Below are 21,224 nucleotides of genomic sequence, written 5' to 3' on the forward strand. Positions count from 1 at the left end.
CATTGAGTATGAGCGTCATCTTATCATAATGTCTACCATTTTAGGGAAACGTGCAATATTGCCGTTTACAGTCTGGACTTTATTCATGTCAGAGTCTTTATTACATTTCTATTATTATCATTGTCAAACAAATATGTTAATCTGTTCTCATGAAATAATTTAATTGAACCAGAATTGCCCCATCTGTTTAATATGAGTCTGCCTTTGCCACTAATTTCAAAAGTTGGACTTTTATAACATTCCAATATGGAAAAACATCTTTTAATAGGAATCTGAGGGGTACCTTTTTTACACAAAAGGTGTTGGGGGTATGGAACAAGCTGCCAGAGGAGGAAGTTGAGGCAGGGACTATCCCAACTTTTAAGAACCAGTTAGACAGGTACATGGTTTGGAAGAATACAAATTTGGAGGGATACGGGCCAAAAGTGGGACTAGTGTAGCTGTGACATGTTGGCTGGTTTGGGCAGGTTGGGCTGAAGGGCCTGTTTCCATGTTGTATCACTCTATGACTATCTCACAATGTATGGGTAAAAATAATACATGTCATTGGCCAATGTGAATAAGCAAATAGAAACACAGAACGTGGCCAAAATCCAAATGTTCCAAATCAGCAGAGTACTAACTTGCTGTACAGGTCAACAAGCCATCTATAACACCAACAATATGACTTTCATCTCCCTCTGGATCTGCCTAAAATTTATAGTAATGGTATTTGATTTTGGATATACCGATTTGGAGATAGTCTACTATAAAAGCTTTTGGTTTCATAGAAAGTAATTAGAAAGCTAAATCAATGGAGTGTCACCTGAATTGGAGTGTAGTTTGCTAAATTAATCTCCAAATCTTTTAGTTTAAGAGAAGGAAACCCTGTAAAATAGTGGAATGTGTGCAGTGAAGGAAGACTTTCTATCTTGCATGATCCAGCACAAAGATTTGATGTCCCAAGTCTCATGTTCTTGTGCCACTCTACCTTTGTGCCAGAGTAGACTACATGAGCCAAATGGCCTAATTCTACTCCTATCACCTAAGACCTCTCTATTAAAAGTGTTAGAAGGTGACTCGCCTCAAAATCGTCCATAATAAATCTCTGAATATTCAATGGGTGCAAGTAAGCATTGTGACATACTGCCATGTAACTCGCCCACCACAAACTATCAACTCAATGGATATTTCTAAGGCAGAGATAGATCGATTCTTGATTAGTACTGGGGTCAGGGGTTATGGGGAGAAGGCAAGAGAATAGGGTTAGGAGGGAGAGATAGATCAGCCATGATTGAATGGTGGAGTATCGATGGGCTGAATGGCCTAATTCTGTACCCTATCACCTATGAACTTCTGAACCTATAGTCTACTACCCCAGAGCCTGACAAAATGTGAGTGTCTAAAAAAAAAAATCCAATCTAATCCATTCTTGAATGCAATATCACCATAGTCTATATACAAATATCTGGGTGTAGTTAATAATTAGATTCCAAGCTGTTTTTTCCTTTTGCTGGCAATAAAAAAAGGTTGCCCACAATCAGCGTGAGGGTTGTCCATTGTTGAGCCGATCAGCTATCAACAAAGAGTTAAGATCGGGACTGGATCAAATCTTTAGCAAGGTGACTTTTTACTTGCCAGGCCTCATGTTGACAATTCTACCATTGTAAACTCTACGATGTAAGACATTGTGACTGATATAAAGAGAGGATGTGTTTAGAGGGCTATGTGCCAAAAATGAGTAAATGGGCCTAGCCTTGAATGCCAATTTGGTTGTTATGGTTAAGATGGGCGAAGGGCTTGTTTTTGAGTTGTCTCGTTCGAAGTTTCTAAGCCACTAATAGAGCAAGGAATGTCCTTATAGCTCAGCTCCCCATGTTTTCCTCCTGTTTATCAGGAACAATACCCCTAAAACAAGTTTAATACCCATGATGATATTCTTGACACTATTCTGCAACTACCAAGCGATTAGATTGATTCTCGTGCATTTACTTTTATTTAATTTAGTATGTACAATTTCAAAATTGGAAAATAACATACAACCTGTTGTTGCAGTTTTGGGTCGCATATGCACCGTGTAGCGCCCAGTATAAGGATGCTGTGAGACTAACGCTGGAGCAAATTGACGTCATACAAAGAATGGATTCGCTGTATTCTCAAACTTTCCGTAGTGCACGTACAAGCAATAGTAAGTTATCACATTTGCTACTAGCAGTTGCAATTAATCTATGAACATATGCAATGATGTTGCTGGCCTTGTAACCTACTTAAACCTAAAACTATTCTTCACCACATCCTCTGATGACTACCATTGGTATGAGCAGAAATTGATATCTTTCCCTTTCATGCAAGAGTCTTTTGCATATTAATTTGTGTGACTCCTTGTCAGGAGGCTGTTCAGAGGTCCATGATCCCGTAGTGGATCCTAAGCAATGGAAACATCGATGCTGAAGATCGACAGTATCTTCCATCATTGACCCAGAGTACTACAAAGATACAAAGGATACAAAGTACTGAGCACTTCATCACTGTGTAAGAAGGAGCTTCACCGAAGATAGACTCAAAAAGCTGGAGTAACTCATTGATTTCATCTAGCCCCCAACTAACAATGGCCTGTTTCCTTTATCATTGTTACTTTTTTGCATATCATTCGAATTTCAAACTTTACCCGTGCCCTATATCTGACTTTACTCAGATGGCACTGACATAAAATAAAACAGCTCATAGATCAATATCAAACAAGTCGTTTTATCAGCCACATGCATCGGGAAGCAGTGTGAGCAAGCCCAAACTGCTTCACCAAGTCAAAGTAACTACAATTTTTATACCCTCATGACACAATGGTTACTTGTGGAGTTGACATGAACCATCATTAATCAATGTCTCTGTAACCTTCCATCTTTGTCGTTCCCCAGAGTTAACTTTAATCTTAAGTTTCTTGTTGTTTAGCAATCCTCCCATATATTTAACATGTGGCTACCATAAATGTCCAGATTCTACTCGTCAAATGGAGTCCCCTCGTAAAAGAGGTTGTTAGTTAACCTTTTGAAGACGTGCCTGCTAAACACAGTGACCAAGAGGCCAAAGGACATTTATTGTCACATACACCAATTGGTGCAGTGAAAGTTGCGTTACCATGCAGCACACAAATAAGACAAAGACAACACTATAGAATTGAACATAAAACATAACCCCCCCCCCCCCCCACAGCGGAATCAACGTTTCCCACGGAGAGGGAAGGCAACAAAGTTCAGTCCTCTTCCTCTTGTTCACCTGTGGTCGGGGCCTATTCAAGAGCAACCGTAGTACAAGTAATATCATTGCTGAGGTGACCCATTGTCTTGGCAAAAACATTTCATTGTACCGTTGACCCTACGTTAACCTACATATGACAAATAAAACTGAACTGAACTGAAGATTGCAACGTATAAGAATTTAGACAGAACTGTGAAGGTCTATCCTGCACCCCTAATAGATAAGGAAGTCTGCTTCTCAGCAGAATGTTTCAGCTTTAGCAATTCTGACTACATTCTTGGCCATTTTTCCCATCATGCTCCCCAGTATCTGAGTTCTAGGGTTAACCAAACTATAACCTGCTCATCTTCTTTATAATACTCAAAATTCCCAATAACACCCACCTCCTTCATTCTTACCCTCTCCTGCCTGGTGCCTCTGCGATTGAAACAGTCAGACATGGCCGTCAGTAGTTGAGTGACAAGGGGTCCTAGCTATGTAACTTTGATTTGTCTCAGGTCGATGATCACAGATAGTTTGCCTTGACACGGCTGGGTTGTGATCATCACAAGTCCATTGGTAAGTCTCTCTGATCTCTCTACAGGGGCAATAGGTATTTGAATGTCTACCATGATGACACTATTTGACGTAATATCTTGTTGCTACCTGGCCCCATCACAGGAAAGGCCCCACCACATTTGATAGGAAGGAATTGCAGTTGCTGGTTTACACCGAAGATAGACACAAAATGCTGGATTAACTCAGCGGGACAAGCAGCATCACTGGAGAGACGGAAAGGGTGACGTTTTGGGTTGAGGCCCTTCTTCAGACTGAGAGTCAGTGGAGCGGGAGACACAGAGATAAGGAAGTGTAAGGTGTGAATGGCGTCAAGTTCGGAAAAGGGGAAGTACAACAGGATCTGGGGGTCCTTGTTCATCAGTCTATGAAAGTAAGCATGCAGGTACAGCAGGCAGTGAAGAAAGCAAATGGCATGTTGGCCTTTATAACAAGAGTAGTTGAGTATAGGAGCAAAGAGGTCCTTCTGCAGTTTCAGTGCCCTAGTGAGACCACACCTGGAGTATTGTGTGTAGTTTTGGTCCCCTAATTTGAGGAAGGACATTCTTGCTATTGAGGGAGTGCAGCGTAGGTTTACAAGGTTAATTCCCAGGATGGTGGGACTGCCATATGCTGAGAGAATGGAGCGGCGGGCTTGTACACTCTGGAGTTTAGAAGGATGAGAAGAGATCTCATTGAAACATATAAGATTGTTAAGGGTTTGGACACGCTAGAGGCAGGAAACATGTTCCCGATGTTGGGGGAGTCCAAAACCAGGGGCCACAGTGTAAGAATAAGGGGTAAGCCATTTAGAACGGAGACGAGGGAACTCTTTTTCTCATAGATAGTTGTGAGTGTGTGGAATTCTCTGCCTCAGAGGGTGGTGGAGGCCGGTTCTCTGGATACTTTCAAGAGAGAGCTAGATAGGGCTCTTTAAGATAGTGGAGTCAGGGGATATGGGGAGAAGGCAGGAACAGGGTACTGATTGGGGATGATCAGCCATGATCACATTGAATGGCGGTGCTGGCTCGAAGGGCCGAATGGCCTACTCCTGCACCTATTGTCTATTGGTGGAAAGATTGGGCTGCGACATGAATACTCTTTCCTTGACCCCATCAAAAGAGATGCATATCAAGGAAAATGTAGAATAGATCATTGTTAGCTCGGAAAAGGTGACAACAAAACAGTTGAAATGTAATCGGGAACTTTTCACTAGGGCAGCTTACAACCCAGCAGTATGAATATTGACCAAGTAATCCTTGCTTCCCCTCTCTTCCTTCCCTCCCCCTTCCCAGTTCTCTGACCAGTCAGACTGTCCTCGATTACATTTTATCTCTGTATACTTTGTTGTCAGCTTCTCCGAGCTAACAATAATCTATTCTACATTTTCTTTGAACTTCATCCAGCATTAAAACTGTCTCCAATAACCTGATCCAATCTTGTCTACTGCAGTCAGTGTTCTCGATGTGACTCCATCTACATTGGCCAGACTGAGCGCAGACTGGGTGCTTTGCTGAATGCCTGCACTCTGTCTGCAATCATCACCTTCATCTCCCAGTTGCATTTCTTTGTAGTGAACGGTCTCCCTGCCCAACAATGGCCCGTTTCCTTTATCATTGTTACTTTTTTGCATATCTTTCATTCCTTTGTTCTATATCTCTCTACATCACCATCTATATCTCTCGTTTCCCTTTCCTCTGACTCTCAGTCTGAAGAAGGGTCTCAAACCCGAAATGCCACCCATTCCTTCTCTCCAGAGATGCTGTCCGCCCCGCTGAGTTACGCCAGCATTTTGTGTCTATCTCCAGCACATTTGGTGTTCACTTCCATCCAGGCTTGTTTGACAGGCTTCTGCCATTCACTGATAACGGCTGCATTACAATTACAGTTTAACTGGAGTTGGTTGGTATTATACATGTACCACATCTTACATGTGCTTAAGAGAATGAACTCGACTTGACCAATGTTTCAACACCAAGTCTGCTGATGATACAAAACTAGGCAGGGTTGAGAATAGTGAAAATTTACAGATGAGCTGAATGGAAAGGTATGTACTTGATAGATACAATATAATGTGAGAAAAATAAAGTTGCTTACACTACCAATCAAAAAAGAAAGTTATTTTATTAATTGGGTAGTGTTGATATTCAAAAGTATCTGTGTAGGAAGGAACTGCAGATGCTGGTTTAAACTGAAGATAGACACAAAAAGCTGGAATAACTCAGCGGGACAGACAGCATCTCTGGAGAAAAGAAATAGGTGACGTTTCGGGTTGAGAGTCTTCTTCAGAATGCGTGTCAGGAGAAAGGGAAACGAGAGATATAGACGGTGATATAGGGAGATAATGAACAAATCAATGGAAACAGGAAACAGGCCAATGTTAGCTGTGAGCTTGGTGAGAACGAGTACAGACAATGAGACTCAACAAGACAACGTTGAAGCTGGTACGACTTGGATGGGGGAGGGATGGAGAGAGAGGGGATGCTGGGGCTACTTGAACTTGGAGAAATTAATGCTCGTAATCAGTGTTGTAAGATGCCCAAGCGAAATATGAGATGCTGTTCCTCCAATTTGCATTTGGCCTCGCTCTGACAATGGAGGAGGCCTAGGACAGAGTGATCAGTGTGGGAATGGGAAGGGGAATTAGTGTTTGGCAACTGGGAGATCAGGTAGGTCCAGGCGAACAAAATGATCTGGATGTCCTTGCATTCGAGTTACCGAGCAAACTGTTCGGAATGAAAAATGGTAAGATGGCCTCTGTTGCAAGATGATTTTTGTATGAGTGTAAATGTATTGCACTAAAATGACTTAGGACGTCAGTGAGACAACATGTGGAGAATTGTGCACAACTTTGGCCTCTACATCCTTAAAGTTTAAACTTTCCTTGAACTCACCAGACTGATTCCAGTGATAACAGGTTTTGTGTACAGGAGAGGCTGCGCACACTGGGCCTGTATTCTCTGGATTTTAGAAGTATGAGAGGAGATCTTATTGAAACTTACGAAGTCCTCCCATGGCTGGATATAGGGTGGATGGTTCACTTTGCTGAAGGGTCTAGAGCCAGAGACTGCAGTCTCAGGCAAAGACTGGGACTGAGATGACATGTTCAATGTCTTCACATAAGTGCTGGTAAGTCTTTGTCATTCTCCAGTCTGGTGCACTGAGGAAGCCCGGATGTTAACTTTGTGCAGGATAGAGATTGATAGATTTCTGGATGTTACGAGAAATGAGGGATACGGGGATCATGCGGGATAAAGAAGCCCACGTTGAAGATTAGCTCTGAACCACGCGGGCGGCATGGTGATGCAGCGGTAGAGCTGCTGCCTTACAGCGCTAGAGACCCGGGTTCCATCCTGACAACAGGTGCTTGTCTGTACAGAGTTTATATGTTTTCCCCGTGACTTGCATGGGTTTTCTCCGAGATCTTCGGTTTCCTCCTGCGCTCCAAAGACGTACTGGTTTATAGGTTAATTAGCTTGGTATAAATGTAAAATTGTCCCTAGTGTGTGTGTAGGATAGTGTTAATGTGTGGGGCACGCTGGTCGGTGCGGACTCAGTGGGCCGAAGGGCCTGTTTCTGCACTGCATCTTTAATCTAAACTAAACCAAACTTGATGAAATATACAATAGTTCCGGGCTTGTCCCATCTCCAATTGCTTTTCAGGTAAAATTCAAGGTAACGTTTTCTGTGGAACATTCATTTATTGCACAAAATTGATGTCTTTGTTCAGCTCACATACTGGAATTTTCGAAAGAGCCATGCCTCTGTGAAGCTGTGATCATGTGAGGTGATTAATGGGGAATCTCAGGTGCTTTCCACACCTACACGTCACAGGGTGGAAGTTAGGACTGATCAAGAAATCAGATGCCGACCACAATGGACAGAAAATCTGCCCAAAATCTCCCTGTAAACCAACCTCTCCATTTTAAAGCCCCATTAGATCCCACAATAAACATCACTTCTGAAAAGAAATAAAATGTCCTAGGGTTATTAAAGATCCAACTTTGGAAGTTTCTCTCTGGTAGTATTTATTTGAAAGGAATACGTGCGGCAGGGCGGTAGAGTTGCAGCCTTACGGCGCCAGAGACTCGGGTTCAAACCTGACTACGGGTGCTGTCTGTACGGAGATTGTACATCCTCTCCGTGTCCTGTCTGGGTTTTCCTTGGGAGCTCCAGTTTCCTCCCACATTCCAAAGACATTTGTAGGTTATTTCGTTTCGGTAAAAATTGTAAATTGTCCCTAGTGTGTGTAGGATAGTGCTAATGTAGGGATATCCATGGTCGGTGCGGACTCGAAGGGCCAAAGGGCCTGTCTCCGCGCTGTATTTCTAAATTAAACTAAACTAAAATAAGAAAGTTGGGAGAAGTATTAAACAGTGACATATAGTCCAGCTGGCATTTTCACTCATAGTTAATTCTCTCCATCAAATGGAGTAAAATAATTGAAGTGTAGTTATTAGAGAAGATATGCTCTAACTGTACAATTAATTTAACAATTATCCAGAGATTATGCCTGACCTGTTGTTACTCCTACACTTTGTATCTTTTTTTTACAATTAATGTGTATTTTTCAAATGCTCATTTTAATGTTTTATATTAAATGAACAGTCAAATATTCAATTGCATGAAATAGATTGCACATAATATCTGTACATAACCTCTAATACCTTCCTAATACAGGCATTACCACAGCTTTCCAGGGTAAGCAAGTGGCCAGTTTAATTGGTGTCGAGGGTGGACACTCTATAGACAGCAGCATGGCTACACTACGCCTCTTCTACAAAATGGGAGTTCGTTACATGACCATCACGCATAGCTGTAACACACCATGGTAAGGTAAAATGAGGACAATTTTCCCTATCGAACATAGAACAGCACAGCACAACAACATCCTAGGACGCACAATGTCTGTGCCTATGAACATGATGCTAAGACCAACTTTGATCTGCCTGCATAGAATCCATATCGCTCCATTCCCTGCATATCAATGTGCCGATCCAAAAGCCTCTTACATGCCACTATCATAATAATAATAATAATAATAATAATAAATGTTATTTATTGGGCGCCTTTCAGACATCTCAAGGACACCTTACATAGGTTAACAGGAATATAAACATATAATCAGAGTAAAATAAATAATAAAGACATCACAGAGACACAAACTAAAAACAGAATTCAGTCCAAAAACAGAAAATCAAAAACACAATGTGAAGAGAGAGCAGCGGCGGCCAAAGCACGCCAGCGTCCACTCTCTCTTCACGGCAGCCATCTTGAACAAGGACTAACAGGATTACATTACAGACAAAAAAAATCATCCCCCCACAATGGATACCACTGTGGGGGAGGCACAATGTCCAGTCCCCAACCCAAGTTCACCCCAAAGTCAGGCCTATTGAGGCCACCGCAATTGCCTCTACGGAGGCCCGATGTTCCTGGCCGTTCTCACCGGGTGGTGTTGACCCGGCGTCGGGATAGTCCTCATATCTGCCTCCACTGTCAACCTCACAGCAAATTGTCCTATACATATCCTTCAAATTTAGCCTCGGTTGCCATAAAGCTAATAATATTTAATATTTTCAATATGGGAAAAAAGTTCTGACTGTCTACCCTGTCTATGCCTCATACGTTTATATAGTTCTATCAGCTGTCCCCTTAATCGCCCGTGCTCCAGAGAAAATAATCCAGCCAGTCCAACCTCTCCTTTTAACTAATCCAAGCACCATTCTATAACCCTCCCCTGTACCCTTCCAAAGCTTCCACATCTTTCCTGTATTGGGGTGACCAGAACTGCATTCAATACTCCAACTGCAACCGAACCAAGGGCCAATAAAGCTGCATCATGACTTCCTGCTTCTTATACTGAATGCCCCGACCAACAAAGGCTAGCACAGCAGATGTAATTTCTAGCACTCTACATATGTTTCCGCTTTCAGGGAGTTATGGGTTTGGACTCCAAGATCCCTCTGTACAGCAATGTTGTTCAGGGTTTTGCCAGTAATTGCATATATTCCCCTTTCATGGTTTCAAGGTGAGTTTATTGTCACATGCACCAATTAAGGTAACAGTGAAATTCAGATGATCATAGCAATAAAGAGCAACAAGACACCCAAATAAATGTTTAACATGAACATCTACCACAGCTACTCCCCCACATTCCTCACTGTGATGGAAGGCAAAAAAAGTTCAATCTTCTTCCCTTCTTTGTCCTCCCACGGTCGGGGCATTCAAACCTTCCATTGTCCTTGCGATCTTGACCCCAACAACCGGTGGTTGTGCCCTCCGCAACGGGGGCGATCAAACTCCCGCATTGGGGTGATTTCAGCTCCCCCGCGCCGAGCGATCAGACTCCCGATCCGGGGCTGGTTGGACCTCCTGCGGCTTGGAGCTTCCCGACATCAGTCTCTACCCAACACTGCAAGCTCCTCGATGTTGAAATCTGCATGTCGCGGTTGGGAGCGTCGATCCCAGGCAAGGGATCGCATGCTCCGATGGTATGTCATGGTGCTCAAAGTCAGTCTCGAGCAAGGCCGCCAGCTCCATGATGTTAGGCCACAGAGTGACCGGAGATACGATCCGGAAAACAGTCGTATCTCCGGCAAGGTAAGAGACTGAAAATCTTTCACACCCCCAGCCTCTGCATCCAATACATCATATTCTGATATTTTTGTCACCTCAAACATGATGCCACCACCAATCACATCTTCCCATCTCCACCCCTTTCCGTCTTCCACAGAGACCATTCCCTTCACAACTCCTTGGTGTACTAATGCATTCCCACCCAAACTAGCCCATTCCCGGGTACCTCTCCCTGAAACCGCAGGAGATGTAACACCTGTCCCTATACCTCCTCCTTCAACTCCATCCAGGGACCCCAGCAGTCCTTCCAGGTGAGACAAAGGTTCATGTGCACCCCCTCCGGCCTCATCAACTGCATTGGTATGAAGAATCATTTCACAAGCATCAATGTGCCTGATTTTAACCCATATCTAAGTATTTATAGCACCTTTACAATTTTCAGGGCTGATAATTGGCGCGTGGATGCTGGGGAAGATAAAGCTCAAAGTAATGGCCTATCTCAGTTTGGAAAGGTCAGTGCCTGCCATCAATGTCCAATGATATTTATTTTGAAAGCTGTTATCTAATATAAACCTTATGTAACTACAAGTCTTCTAGAATCGAATCCAGTTTATACTTTAATGGCATTTACCCCAAATATGAAAGGCAAAGTCAGCAATAGAAACTGGCATATTCATTTATCATTTCCTGCAAGCACTCATCCCCATATTTAAATCTAATGACATAGTGAAGACCAAGGTGAGATTTTTTTTATTCAGCTTCCTTTATCTGCAATACCGGAGATTTCTGTCAAACATGTAGAGGCATCTGTTTATAGTGTCATAAAACTGCACTTGTACTCCAAATGGATAGCAGTAACAGGATCGGTCCGAGTCAGCATGGATTTACAAAGGGGAAATCATGCTTGAATAATCTTCTGTAATTTTTTGAGGATGTAACTAGGAAAATGGACAAGGGAGAGCCAGTGGATATAGTGTACCTGGACTTTTAGAAAGCATTTGATAAGGTCCCACATAGGAGATTAGTGGGCAGAATTAGAGCACATGGTATTGGGGGTAGGGTACTGACATGGATAGAAAATTGGTTGGCAGACAGGAAACAAAGAGTATGGTTTAACTGGTCCCTTTCAGAATGGCAGGTAGTGACCAGTGGGGTACCGCAAGGCTCGATGCGGGGACCGCACCTATTTACAATATACATCAATGATTTAGATGAAGGAATTAAAAGTAACATTAGCAATTTGTTGATGACACAAAGCTGGGTGGCAGTGTGAACTGTGAGGAGGATGCTGTGAGGATGCAGGGTGACTTGGACAGGTTGGGGGAGTGGGCAGATGCAGGTTAATGTGATTATTATCTAAATGGTGTCAAGTTGGGAAAAGGAAGTACAGCGGGATCTGGGGGTCCTTGTTCATCAGTCACTGAAAGTAAGCATGCAGGTACAGCAGGCCGTGAAGAAAGCGAATGGCATATTGGCCTTATAACAAGAGAAGTTGAGTATAGGAGCAAAGAGGTCCTTCTGCAGTTGTACAGGGCTAGTGAGACCACACCTGGAGTATTGTGTGCAATTTTGGTCTCCAAATTTGAGGAAGGACATTCTTGCTATTGAAGGAGTGCAGCGTAGGTTCACGAGGTTAATTCCTGGGATGGCGGGACTGTCATATGTTGATAGAATGGAGCGGCTGAGCTTGTATACTCTGGAATTTAGAAGGATGAGAGGGTATCTTATTGAAACATATAAGATTATTAAGGGTTTGGCAGGAAACATGTTCCTGATGTTGGGGAGTCCAGAACCAGAGGCCACAGTTTAAGAATAAGAGGTAAGCCATTTAGAACGGAGATGAGGAAACATCTTTTCACACAGATGGTTGTGAATCTGGGGAATTCTCTGCCTCAGAAGGTGGTGGAGGCCAATTCTCTGGATGCTTTCAAGAGAGAGTTAGACAGAGCTCTTAAAGATAGAGGAGTCAGGGGATATGGGGAGAAGGCAGGAACGGGGTACTGATTGTGGATGATCAGCCATATTCACAATGCATTTTCTGTACCTTTAAATGTGAGAGGAATGATAATACTCTAACTTCATGACATTCCTACATACTGTAGGTTTTCAACAGTAGTATCCCACAGATGCTTAAACAGTGCAACATTACTCTGTTTTCATATTCACTGGAAGAAAAGTCATTATGTGGATTTGCAAACAACACTTAATCGTTTGCAGAAAAAATATTTTGTGGAAATATTTTTACTTAATTCCTGAAATTATAAATGACCCTTCAAAGTTATAAATCTTCATTTTCTAAAATGTATGTTGGGAATATAGATGATACCACATCCATTACGTCTTCTTATTTGTCCAAAGTTGTCGATGATGGCAGATTTAATCCTTGAAATTCTGATCAAAACTGTTGGAGGAACTGATCTTCACTTGACTGAAGAAGGGTCCCGACCCAAAATATTGTCTGTCTATTGCCCTCTATAAGTATTGCCTGACCCGCTGAGCTCCTCCAGCACTTTATTCTTTCTCAAGATTCTATCATCTACAGACTGTTATGGGCCAGTCCCACTTAGACGATTTTTTAGGTGACTGCCGGCGACTGTCATAATCGTAGCAGGTCGCTGCAAAACCGGCGACTGGGTCCCCCCCTACAACAATGTCTGCGACAACCTTCCACCTAGTCTACGTCCAGCTACGACAACCGGCGACCCAATCGTCGCTGCTTAGGACGTCCACCAACGACCACACCTACGACAACCTACGACAACCAAAGTCAACCTACTTATACTCACGACAAGCTACGACCCTGCCGGCGTCAACTGAAGACAACTGAAGACTTCTCTTGACGCCGGTACCGTCCTGTCGCCGGTTGATGTAGGTAGTCACCAATGTAATACACAGATGTCAGCACTGGCGATAGGCCCATTAGTTAGTTAGTTGGTTTAGTTAGTTAGTTTGTTACAGTTTATTGTCACGTGTACCAAAGTACAGTGAAAAGCTTTTGTTGCGTGCTAACCAGCCAGCGGAAAGACAATACATGGTTACAATCGAACCACTCACAGTGTACAGATACATGATAAAGGGAGTAAAGCAAGAAATGTTGCTGCAGGAGTAGAGATTTAAAAGTGAGGAGCAATTATAATATGTGATTGTCGATCAGCTTCTGCGGCTAGCACGCAAATAGTCGCCTGGGTTGGCCAACATTTTGTCTTCCTTGACGTTCTATTTATTTGTGAGTTAACATCCTTCTTAATTCAGGTTATTTAAAACAAATTATATAATTATCTGCATTGTTTTGGTGGTAATTGGGGCAGCAAAGTTCACAGAGGTTATTGAGCTAAAAATAAGTTATTCATCAGAATAAGCATTAAACTGAACCAGAAATTCCTTTCAGAGCAAACATGAAATTAGTGAAGCATTGCAAGTACTGTACTCGGAATAAAATAAGACCGTGAAATAATTTTATGAATATTTTGCCAGGTTTTGAGTATGATTAACTAATTTGTTTCCATTATATCCAAGAAAGTTATTTTAGAAATGAATCGACTAGGAATGATTATTGACTTAGCACACACTTCTGTCAAGACGATGAATGATGTATTGGACATTTCAAAGGCTCCTGTCATGTTTAGCCACTCAAGTGCCTACACCCTGTGTAACCATAATCGCAATGTACCAGATGCCATTCTGAAAAAAGTGGTAAGATTTTGACGAAACTTTATATCAATTTTGAAGCATCTTGTCCTGCATTTATCAAGTTGCATTTGTAAAATTGTTGTAAAAACTTCATGGAATCCCCATCCCACTACCTTCAATGGCAGATGCAAGTGCACGGAAGATTTTGCAAGGATTTTTTTTAACATATGACTATTTGGGGTATTTGAATGTTGGAATTCTAAATCTGCAGGAGTTGTACATTAGTTGTACTATGAGCACATAGTTGGTGCAATGATGGCAGTTGTTGAAAAAGCACTTAAGTGGATGTCTCGTTCACACTCTGTACACTTCCTAATCTCTGTGTCTCCCTCTCCCCTCACTCAATCTGGAGAAGGGTCTCAACCCGAAACATCACCCATTCCTTCTCTCCAGATGCTGCCTGAGTTACTCCAGCATTTTGTGTTTATCTTTAATGTTATTGTGATTTAAGCTTTCTTTTTATTTAAATGATAGGCCTTTTGTCTTTGACTAAACCAAAATGTTGAATAGCTGAGTGATAATGCTATGAATAGTTATCTTATTCTTCAAAGTGCTGAATAACACTGTAACTTTGGGCAAGTGTGAAGCGGAAATTGGGTACTTCCTCACAGAAAGGACATGAAACCTAGAGTGAACTTTGCTGCAGAATGCAACGACACAGCTGCCACCCTGAGTTTCAAGAAGTGTCTCGACCTCAAAAGTCATGTATTCCTTCTCTCCAGAGATGCTGTATGACCCGCTGAGTTACTCCAGCTTTTTGTGTCTCTGCATCTCTGAGTTTTACAGATGCAGTAAAACACAATCTCATCAGGTAGAGACTGCCAACATGTAACATGCTGTGCTGCTTTAATGATGTGGCTTGCAATAACTAAAGATTGTACAATAAGTACAATCTGTTCAGTAATTTAGAATTCTTTTTACTTCCAATATATCAAAGGGTAATATCGGCGAGACCAAACATAGACTGTGCGATCGTTTCACTGAACACCTTCTCTCGGTCTGCCTGGGCCTACCTGATCTCCTGGTTGCCAAACACTTTAATTCCCCTTCCCATTCCCACACTGACCTTTCTGTCCTAGGCCTCCTCCATTGTCAGAGTGAGGCCCAACGCAAATTGGACGAACAGCACCTCATATTCGCTTGGGTAGATTACACCCCAGCGGTATCAATGTTGATTTCTCTAACTTCAATTAGCCCTTGCAGGCCCTCTCTCTCCGTCCCACCCCGATCCAAGTTGTTGTTCTAGCTTCAGTTGTCTTGTTGAGTCTCATTGTCTGTAACTCGTTTTTACCTAGCCCATAGCTAACAATGGCTTGTTTCCTTCACCATTGTTACTTTTTTACATATCTTACATTCATTTGTTCTATACATCTCTATATCACGGTCTATATCTCTTGTTTTCCTATCCCCTGACTCTCAGTCTGAAGAAGGGTCTCGACCCGAAACGTCACCTGTTCCTCGTCTCCAGAAATGCTGACCCGCTGAGTTACTCCAGCTTTTTGTGTCTATCAAAGGGTGAGACAGTTCTATTTCAGGATTAAACATTGACTCCGTTTGTGACTAATATTTAATGTAGATATGAAGCAATTTTAAAATGTGTTTAGAGATCTCCTTAAGAATATTACCTGTCCTGAATGTACTGGTCAATGCGGTCAATCATTTCAATAAATCCATTCCTTTCACAGCGTCAGAAGAATGGTATTGTGATGGTGAACTTCTTCAACGGCTTTGTTACATGCAAGGTTAATGCTACACTCTCAGATGTGGCGGGTCAGTATCTGCATTGTTCTCATTGTTGCATCTCATGTGAAGGAATATTTTCAAAAACATGGTGGACTATTTGGTGGGAAGTGTACCCTCTTCCATTCCATCCTCCGATTCAATGCCCACGTTCTTCTACCATAACACCATGTTTAAACAACACATGTAAGGCCAATCTGGACAGTAGAATATCAAGTTCAAGTTCACATTCATTGTCACATGCACCAACTGGTACAGTGATATTTGAGTTACCATACAAATAAAAAGAACACAATACATGATAGAGTTTAATATTAACAGCTACCACAGTGGAATCAGTGTTTCCCACTGTGATGGAAGGCAATAAAGTTCAGTCATCTTCCTCATTGTTCACCCATGGGAGGGGCGTTTGAACCCTCCGCAGTCGCCGCTACGGACAGCCCGATGTACAGGCCTGCGATCTCACAGCAGATCTTTTATACAACTATATATACCCTATATCTTCCCACGATAGACGCAAAATGCTGGAGTAATTCTCTGGGGAGAAGGAATCTCTGGGGAGAAGGAATGGATGACATTTCGGGTTGAGACCTTTCTTCGGACTGAAGAAGGGTTTCGACCCAAAAACATCACCCATTCCTTCTCTCCAGAGACGCTGCCTGTCCTGCTGAGTTACTCCAACATTTTGGTTCTACCTTTGGTGTAAATCAGCATCTGTAGTTCCCTTCTATATTATATCTTTCCATCCTGTCTCTTGCAAAGATGCTATCCCCTACTCTCAAGTCGTCCGTCCCTGCCGCATCTGCTCTGAAGATGAGGCTTTCCATTCAAGGACATCTGAGATGTCCGCAATGTTTAGTGAATGTAGCTTCCACCTGACTGCCATAGATGGATCTCTCACCCAAGTCTCTTCTTTCACAACCCCTCCCCCCCCAGATGCAACAAGGACAGAGTTCCCTTGACCCTCACCTTTCACCCCACCAGCCTCCATATCCAACACATCATCCTCTGACATATCATCATCTCCAACGTGATCCCACCACTAGTCACATCTTCCCATCTCCACCCCTTTCCGCCTTCCACGGAGATCGCTCTCTCCGCAACTCGTTGGATCACTCATGACTTCCCACCCAAACCATCCACTCTCCAGGTACTTTCACCTGCAGCTACCGGAGATGTAACATCAGTCCCTTTATCATAATCTGTCCCTCAACATAATCTAAAAATAGATTATTTATTCTCAAGCCTTTTCTACTATTTAACGACATCATTGCTACATTGTATCCAAATTCCACTCGTCATCCTTCACCCCATATCTATTGATAAACTGGGTAACCTGCATCCTGCAGTGTCAGGATTTAATTAGTAATTGTGCCAGGATCTCTATTCCTTGCTGAGAACATATTCCACACTTCTGCAAGTCACAAAGTGCTTCTTAACTTCATTCCTAACTGACCTGACTCTGAGTCTCTTTGTACAAGACATTTCTAACAGTATCTCCTCCATTGATTGCTTTCAAAATCCAGAAAAGCTCAAATCAAATCTCTCCTTAAACTCTTATACCCCCCAAAAAATAAGATTTGTAAGCACTCTTGTAATCCAATCTTTGGACCCTAGCAACCTTTGGTAAATCGCATCTTTTCAAGGCTTTTGTAACTTCTCTAAGATGTAATTCCCAAGACTTACCCACAGATGTTAACTTCCCATGAGATTTCTATTCACTTCCAATCTTTAACTGGGATTGTGTTGTTGATTGAGTTTGCGAATTAGTTAGCACTTTAGTTTAGTTTAGAGATAGTTGAGTTTAAACAGGCCCTTCAGCCCACCGAGTCCGTGCCGACCAGCAATCCCTGCACAATAACACCATCCTACACACACTAGGGACAATTTACATTTATACCAAGCCAATTCATCTACAAACCTGCACGTCTTTGGAGTGTGGGAGGAAACCAAAGATCTCAGAGAAAAACCTTGCAGGACATGAGGAACACGTACAAACTAATTAAGGATAGACGGACAAATACCCTGTGACCATGCTTGATGCATCAAATGACAAATAGGACCGGCCTGGAAGCTACCTTCACATCCATCAGTTAAGCTGAAGTTTTCTGATTGATAGTGACAAAACTCAGCGGGACTGCCAGCATCTCTGGATAGAAAGAATGGGTGACCTTTCCTTCTCTTCAGAGATGCCGCCTGTCCCGCTGACTTACTCCAGCATTTTGTGTCTACCTTCGATGTAAACCAGCATCCGCAGTTCCCTCCTACACATTTCTGATTTGATGTAGGCCAATTAACGTACCCCATTGTCTTACACGCATACAAGATAGGTCATGGTCATTTAGTAGGCAGCCTGTCCGTTTGCAAAACTGTATTTTTAACTTCAAACCAATGACTGTTTCCACTGTACAATGGAACAGATATTCTGAAGGCTGGTTCATGTTTTATATTAATGTCTGATTCCTCCACATCATTTCATCACCTCTAAATAATACCTAACATATCCTCATCTTGGCACTTGGACAGACTTGTCCCAGGGAGGCCAAAAGTTAATGCAGTTAAAAGTAGGGCTGCAAAAATGTCCTCTACTAAAGATCCCCTCCCAATGACTAAATTACAACGTCCCGAGGTCGATATCCATCTGAACTATCTGTCATCCTGAATGGGCTGTTTATATGAATCTAGCAGCAATTGTTCTTCCAGCCACCTGATCTCATCCACTTCCTGGATACATTTACCCTCTCAATGATTTCAGCAAATTTCATCGGAGTGGTCGAATGTGAAGCAAGATGCTGGTGTTCATCAGTTACTTCCCTGAAATGAGATTAGGTTGTTAGTGGGTGGACTTGGTCCCTTGGTCCGCATGTGTGGGCGGGAGGAAGGTAAGTCATGACATTTAACCTGAGTCAATGGTTCCAGCGGCTGTCTCGCCAGGTCTGTATACAGACACGGGTGCCACTTGTCAGTAGCACTGCCCACCTATCCATCCAGGAGTGAACCCAACCTTTTCAGGCAACTCCCTTACCATGACGGCATGGTGGCACAGCGGTAGAATTGCTGCACTTACAGTGCCCTCAGCACCAGAGATGCAGGTTCGAACCTGACTACAGATGTTTGTACGCTCTCCCTGTGACCGCATGGATTTTCTCCAAAATCTTTGGTTTCCTCCCACACTCCAAAGTCGTACCGGTTTGTAAATTAATTGGCTTGGTATAAATGTAATTTGCCCCTAGTGTGTGTAGGGTAGTGTTAATGTGCGGGGATCGCTGGTCGGCATGGACATGGTGGGCCGAAGGGCCTGTTTCCCCGCTGTATCTCTAAACTAAACTAAATGACCAGGTCACCTGACTGCGGGAATATCTGCCTTTGGCACTTTCTGATCAGTGTTGTGCTGATGCTGTCGATTTGATGCCGCAACATTTGAAGCTGGTTACAGAAGTGTTTCACCTCTGGGCAAAGGTTACCACCGTTACTCCAGCTTTCACATGGGTCCGGCGACTATTTGCTTCCTCTTCTGCGCTTCCTCTTCTGCTCCCTCTTTTCTCCACTTCTCTTTCTCCTCCGCCCCCACCCCGCCATGTACTTTTTCTAAATTGGCTTTGGTATCTTCTTCCTCTCCAGTAGCATCTTCTGTCTCTCCTGTTCTTCTGCTGCTCTTTCTGCCCTGACATCCACCCACTCATTTCCCTTCTGCTTCTAACGTTCCACTTTCATTTTTACTCGGTCTTTCGTTACCTGCCCACAGTTGTGTTTGTGTGCAGCCCCCAGGTGGGAACTGCTGACAAAGTAACTCGTACACATCGGCCTTGCTCCAGTTGCTGATGACTGAGGCTGCTGTGCCTATACTGGCTCTGTTGTCTACTCCATTGCCTCTTCCCTCTCCCTAACTTATCCATATTAGTCCCCTCTTTCCTGAGTCTACCACGGCTCATGCTTCCCTTACTGTACCTGTTCCTAGGTTAGTACCATCATTATTTTAACAGGCCCAGAAATATAATGGGAGGTGCATTCTCTCAATTTCAAGTATCTGTGCTTTGCTGAGAATATGAGTAACCTCTCCCGTCATTGGCACAGGTAGATCAGTTATCAATACTTATGCCACTTTGCTTGCTAATACCTAGGCTCTTATGTTCAGTACTGGCAATGGGGGCTGCCTCCGACTGCTTATCTGACTTGGCTGCTGTGGTCACAAGTTCCATGGTGTGAGAAGGTGCCACTGTGGTTTTGGCCTGTTTTGGTGGGCGACTCTCACACCTTCCACACTTGTCGGGACACCGCCTCCAACCATGGCGTGGGTGGCCACATCATCTCCTTTACCCTTCCACGTCTAGTGCGGCAGTCCCTCGCTACTTTAAAATGATGAGAGGGATAGACAGAGTTGACGTGGATAAGCTTTTCCCACTGAGAGTTGGGAAGATTCAAACAAGGGGACACGACTTGAGAATTAAGGGACTGAAGTTTAGGGGTAATATGAGGGGGGACTTCGTCACTCAGAGAGTGGTGGCTGTGTGGAATGAGCTTCCAGTGAAGGTGGTGGAGGCAGGTTCGTTTTTATCATTTAAAAATAAATTGGATAGTTATATGGACGGGAAAGGAATGGAGGGTTATGGTCTGAGCACAGGTATATGGGACTAGGGGTGAATATGTGTTCGGCACGGACTAGAAGGGTCGAGATGGCCTGTTTCCGTGCTGTAATTGTTATATGGTTATACTCCCTGGGGTGAAGGGCTTATGCCTGGCGGAACTCAGTGTAAAGAGCTGCCGCGTAAAGCAAGTCCTCTCTGTCCTCACAGCAACTATGTTCATTCCACCCACCTTGCGACCTCTCGTTCCGCTCCACCAGTCTATCTCGCCGGCCTCTGATACTATTGTAGGATAGGTGGATCCCACAGCTAGTCCCATGTCCAAAACCTCCTGGAGAGCTCAGCTCCCCCCTTCCTTCGCTATTTTCAGGAAGACTGGATCATCCTGACCAAAATTGTTCACATCGGAGTATTCTCCATATACCCAAGGCCTGATGGTCTGCATCCCAGGGTACTTAAGGAAGTGGCTCTAGAAATCGTGGATGCATTGGTGATAATTTTCCAATGTTCTATAGACTCAGGATCAGTTCCTGTGGATTGGAGGGTAGCCAATGTTATCCCACTTTTTAAGAAAGGCGGGAGACAGAAAACAGGGAATTATAGACAAGTTAGCCTGACAACGGTGGCGTGGAAGATGCTGGAGACAATTATAAAAGATGAAATAGCCGCACATTTGGATAGCAGTAACAGGATCGGTCCGAGTCAGCATGGATTTATGAAGGGGAAATCATGCTTGACTAATCTTCTGGAATTTGGTACCGATTGGGGATGATCAGCCATGATCACACTGAATGGTGGTGCTGGCTCGAAGGGCCAAATGGCCTACTCCTGCACCTATTGTCTATTGTTTATTATCTATTGTCT

The 21,224-nt window shown here is 43.3% G+C and overlaps 1 protein-coding gene across 2 annotated transcripts in view; it reads left to right on the top strand.

The window, feature by feature from the left end:
* Positions 1-21,224, top strand: part of dpep1 (dipeptidase 1) — a 55,482-nt gene that overhangs the window by 18,442 nt on the left and 15,816 nt on the right. For both annotated transcript variants that reach the window (XM_055649031.1, XM_055649030.1), the window contains exons 4-8: positions 2,035-2,167; positions 8,449-8,599; positions 10,790-10,859; positions 13,864-14,040; positions 15,723-15,807. In XM_055649031.1, coding sequence (XP_055505006.1) covers positions 2,035-2,167; positions 8,449-8,599; positions 10,790-10,859; positions 13,864-14,040; positions 15,723-15,807 — 616 coding nt within the window. The remainder of the gene's footprint in view (positions 1-2,034; positions 2,168-8,448; positions 8,600-10,789; positions 10,860-13,863; positions 14,041-15,722; positions 15,808-21,224) is intronic.

Source organism: Leucoraja erinacea, chromosome 17 (assembly GCF_028641065.1).
Source record: "Leucoraja erinacea ecotype New England chromosome 17, Leri_hhj_1, whole genome shotgun sequence".
Lineage (NCBI taxonomy): Eukaryota > Metazoa > Chordata > Chondrichthyes > Rajiformes > Rajidae > Leucoraja > Leucoraja erinaceus.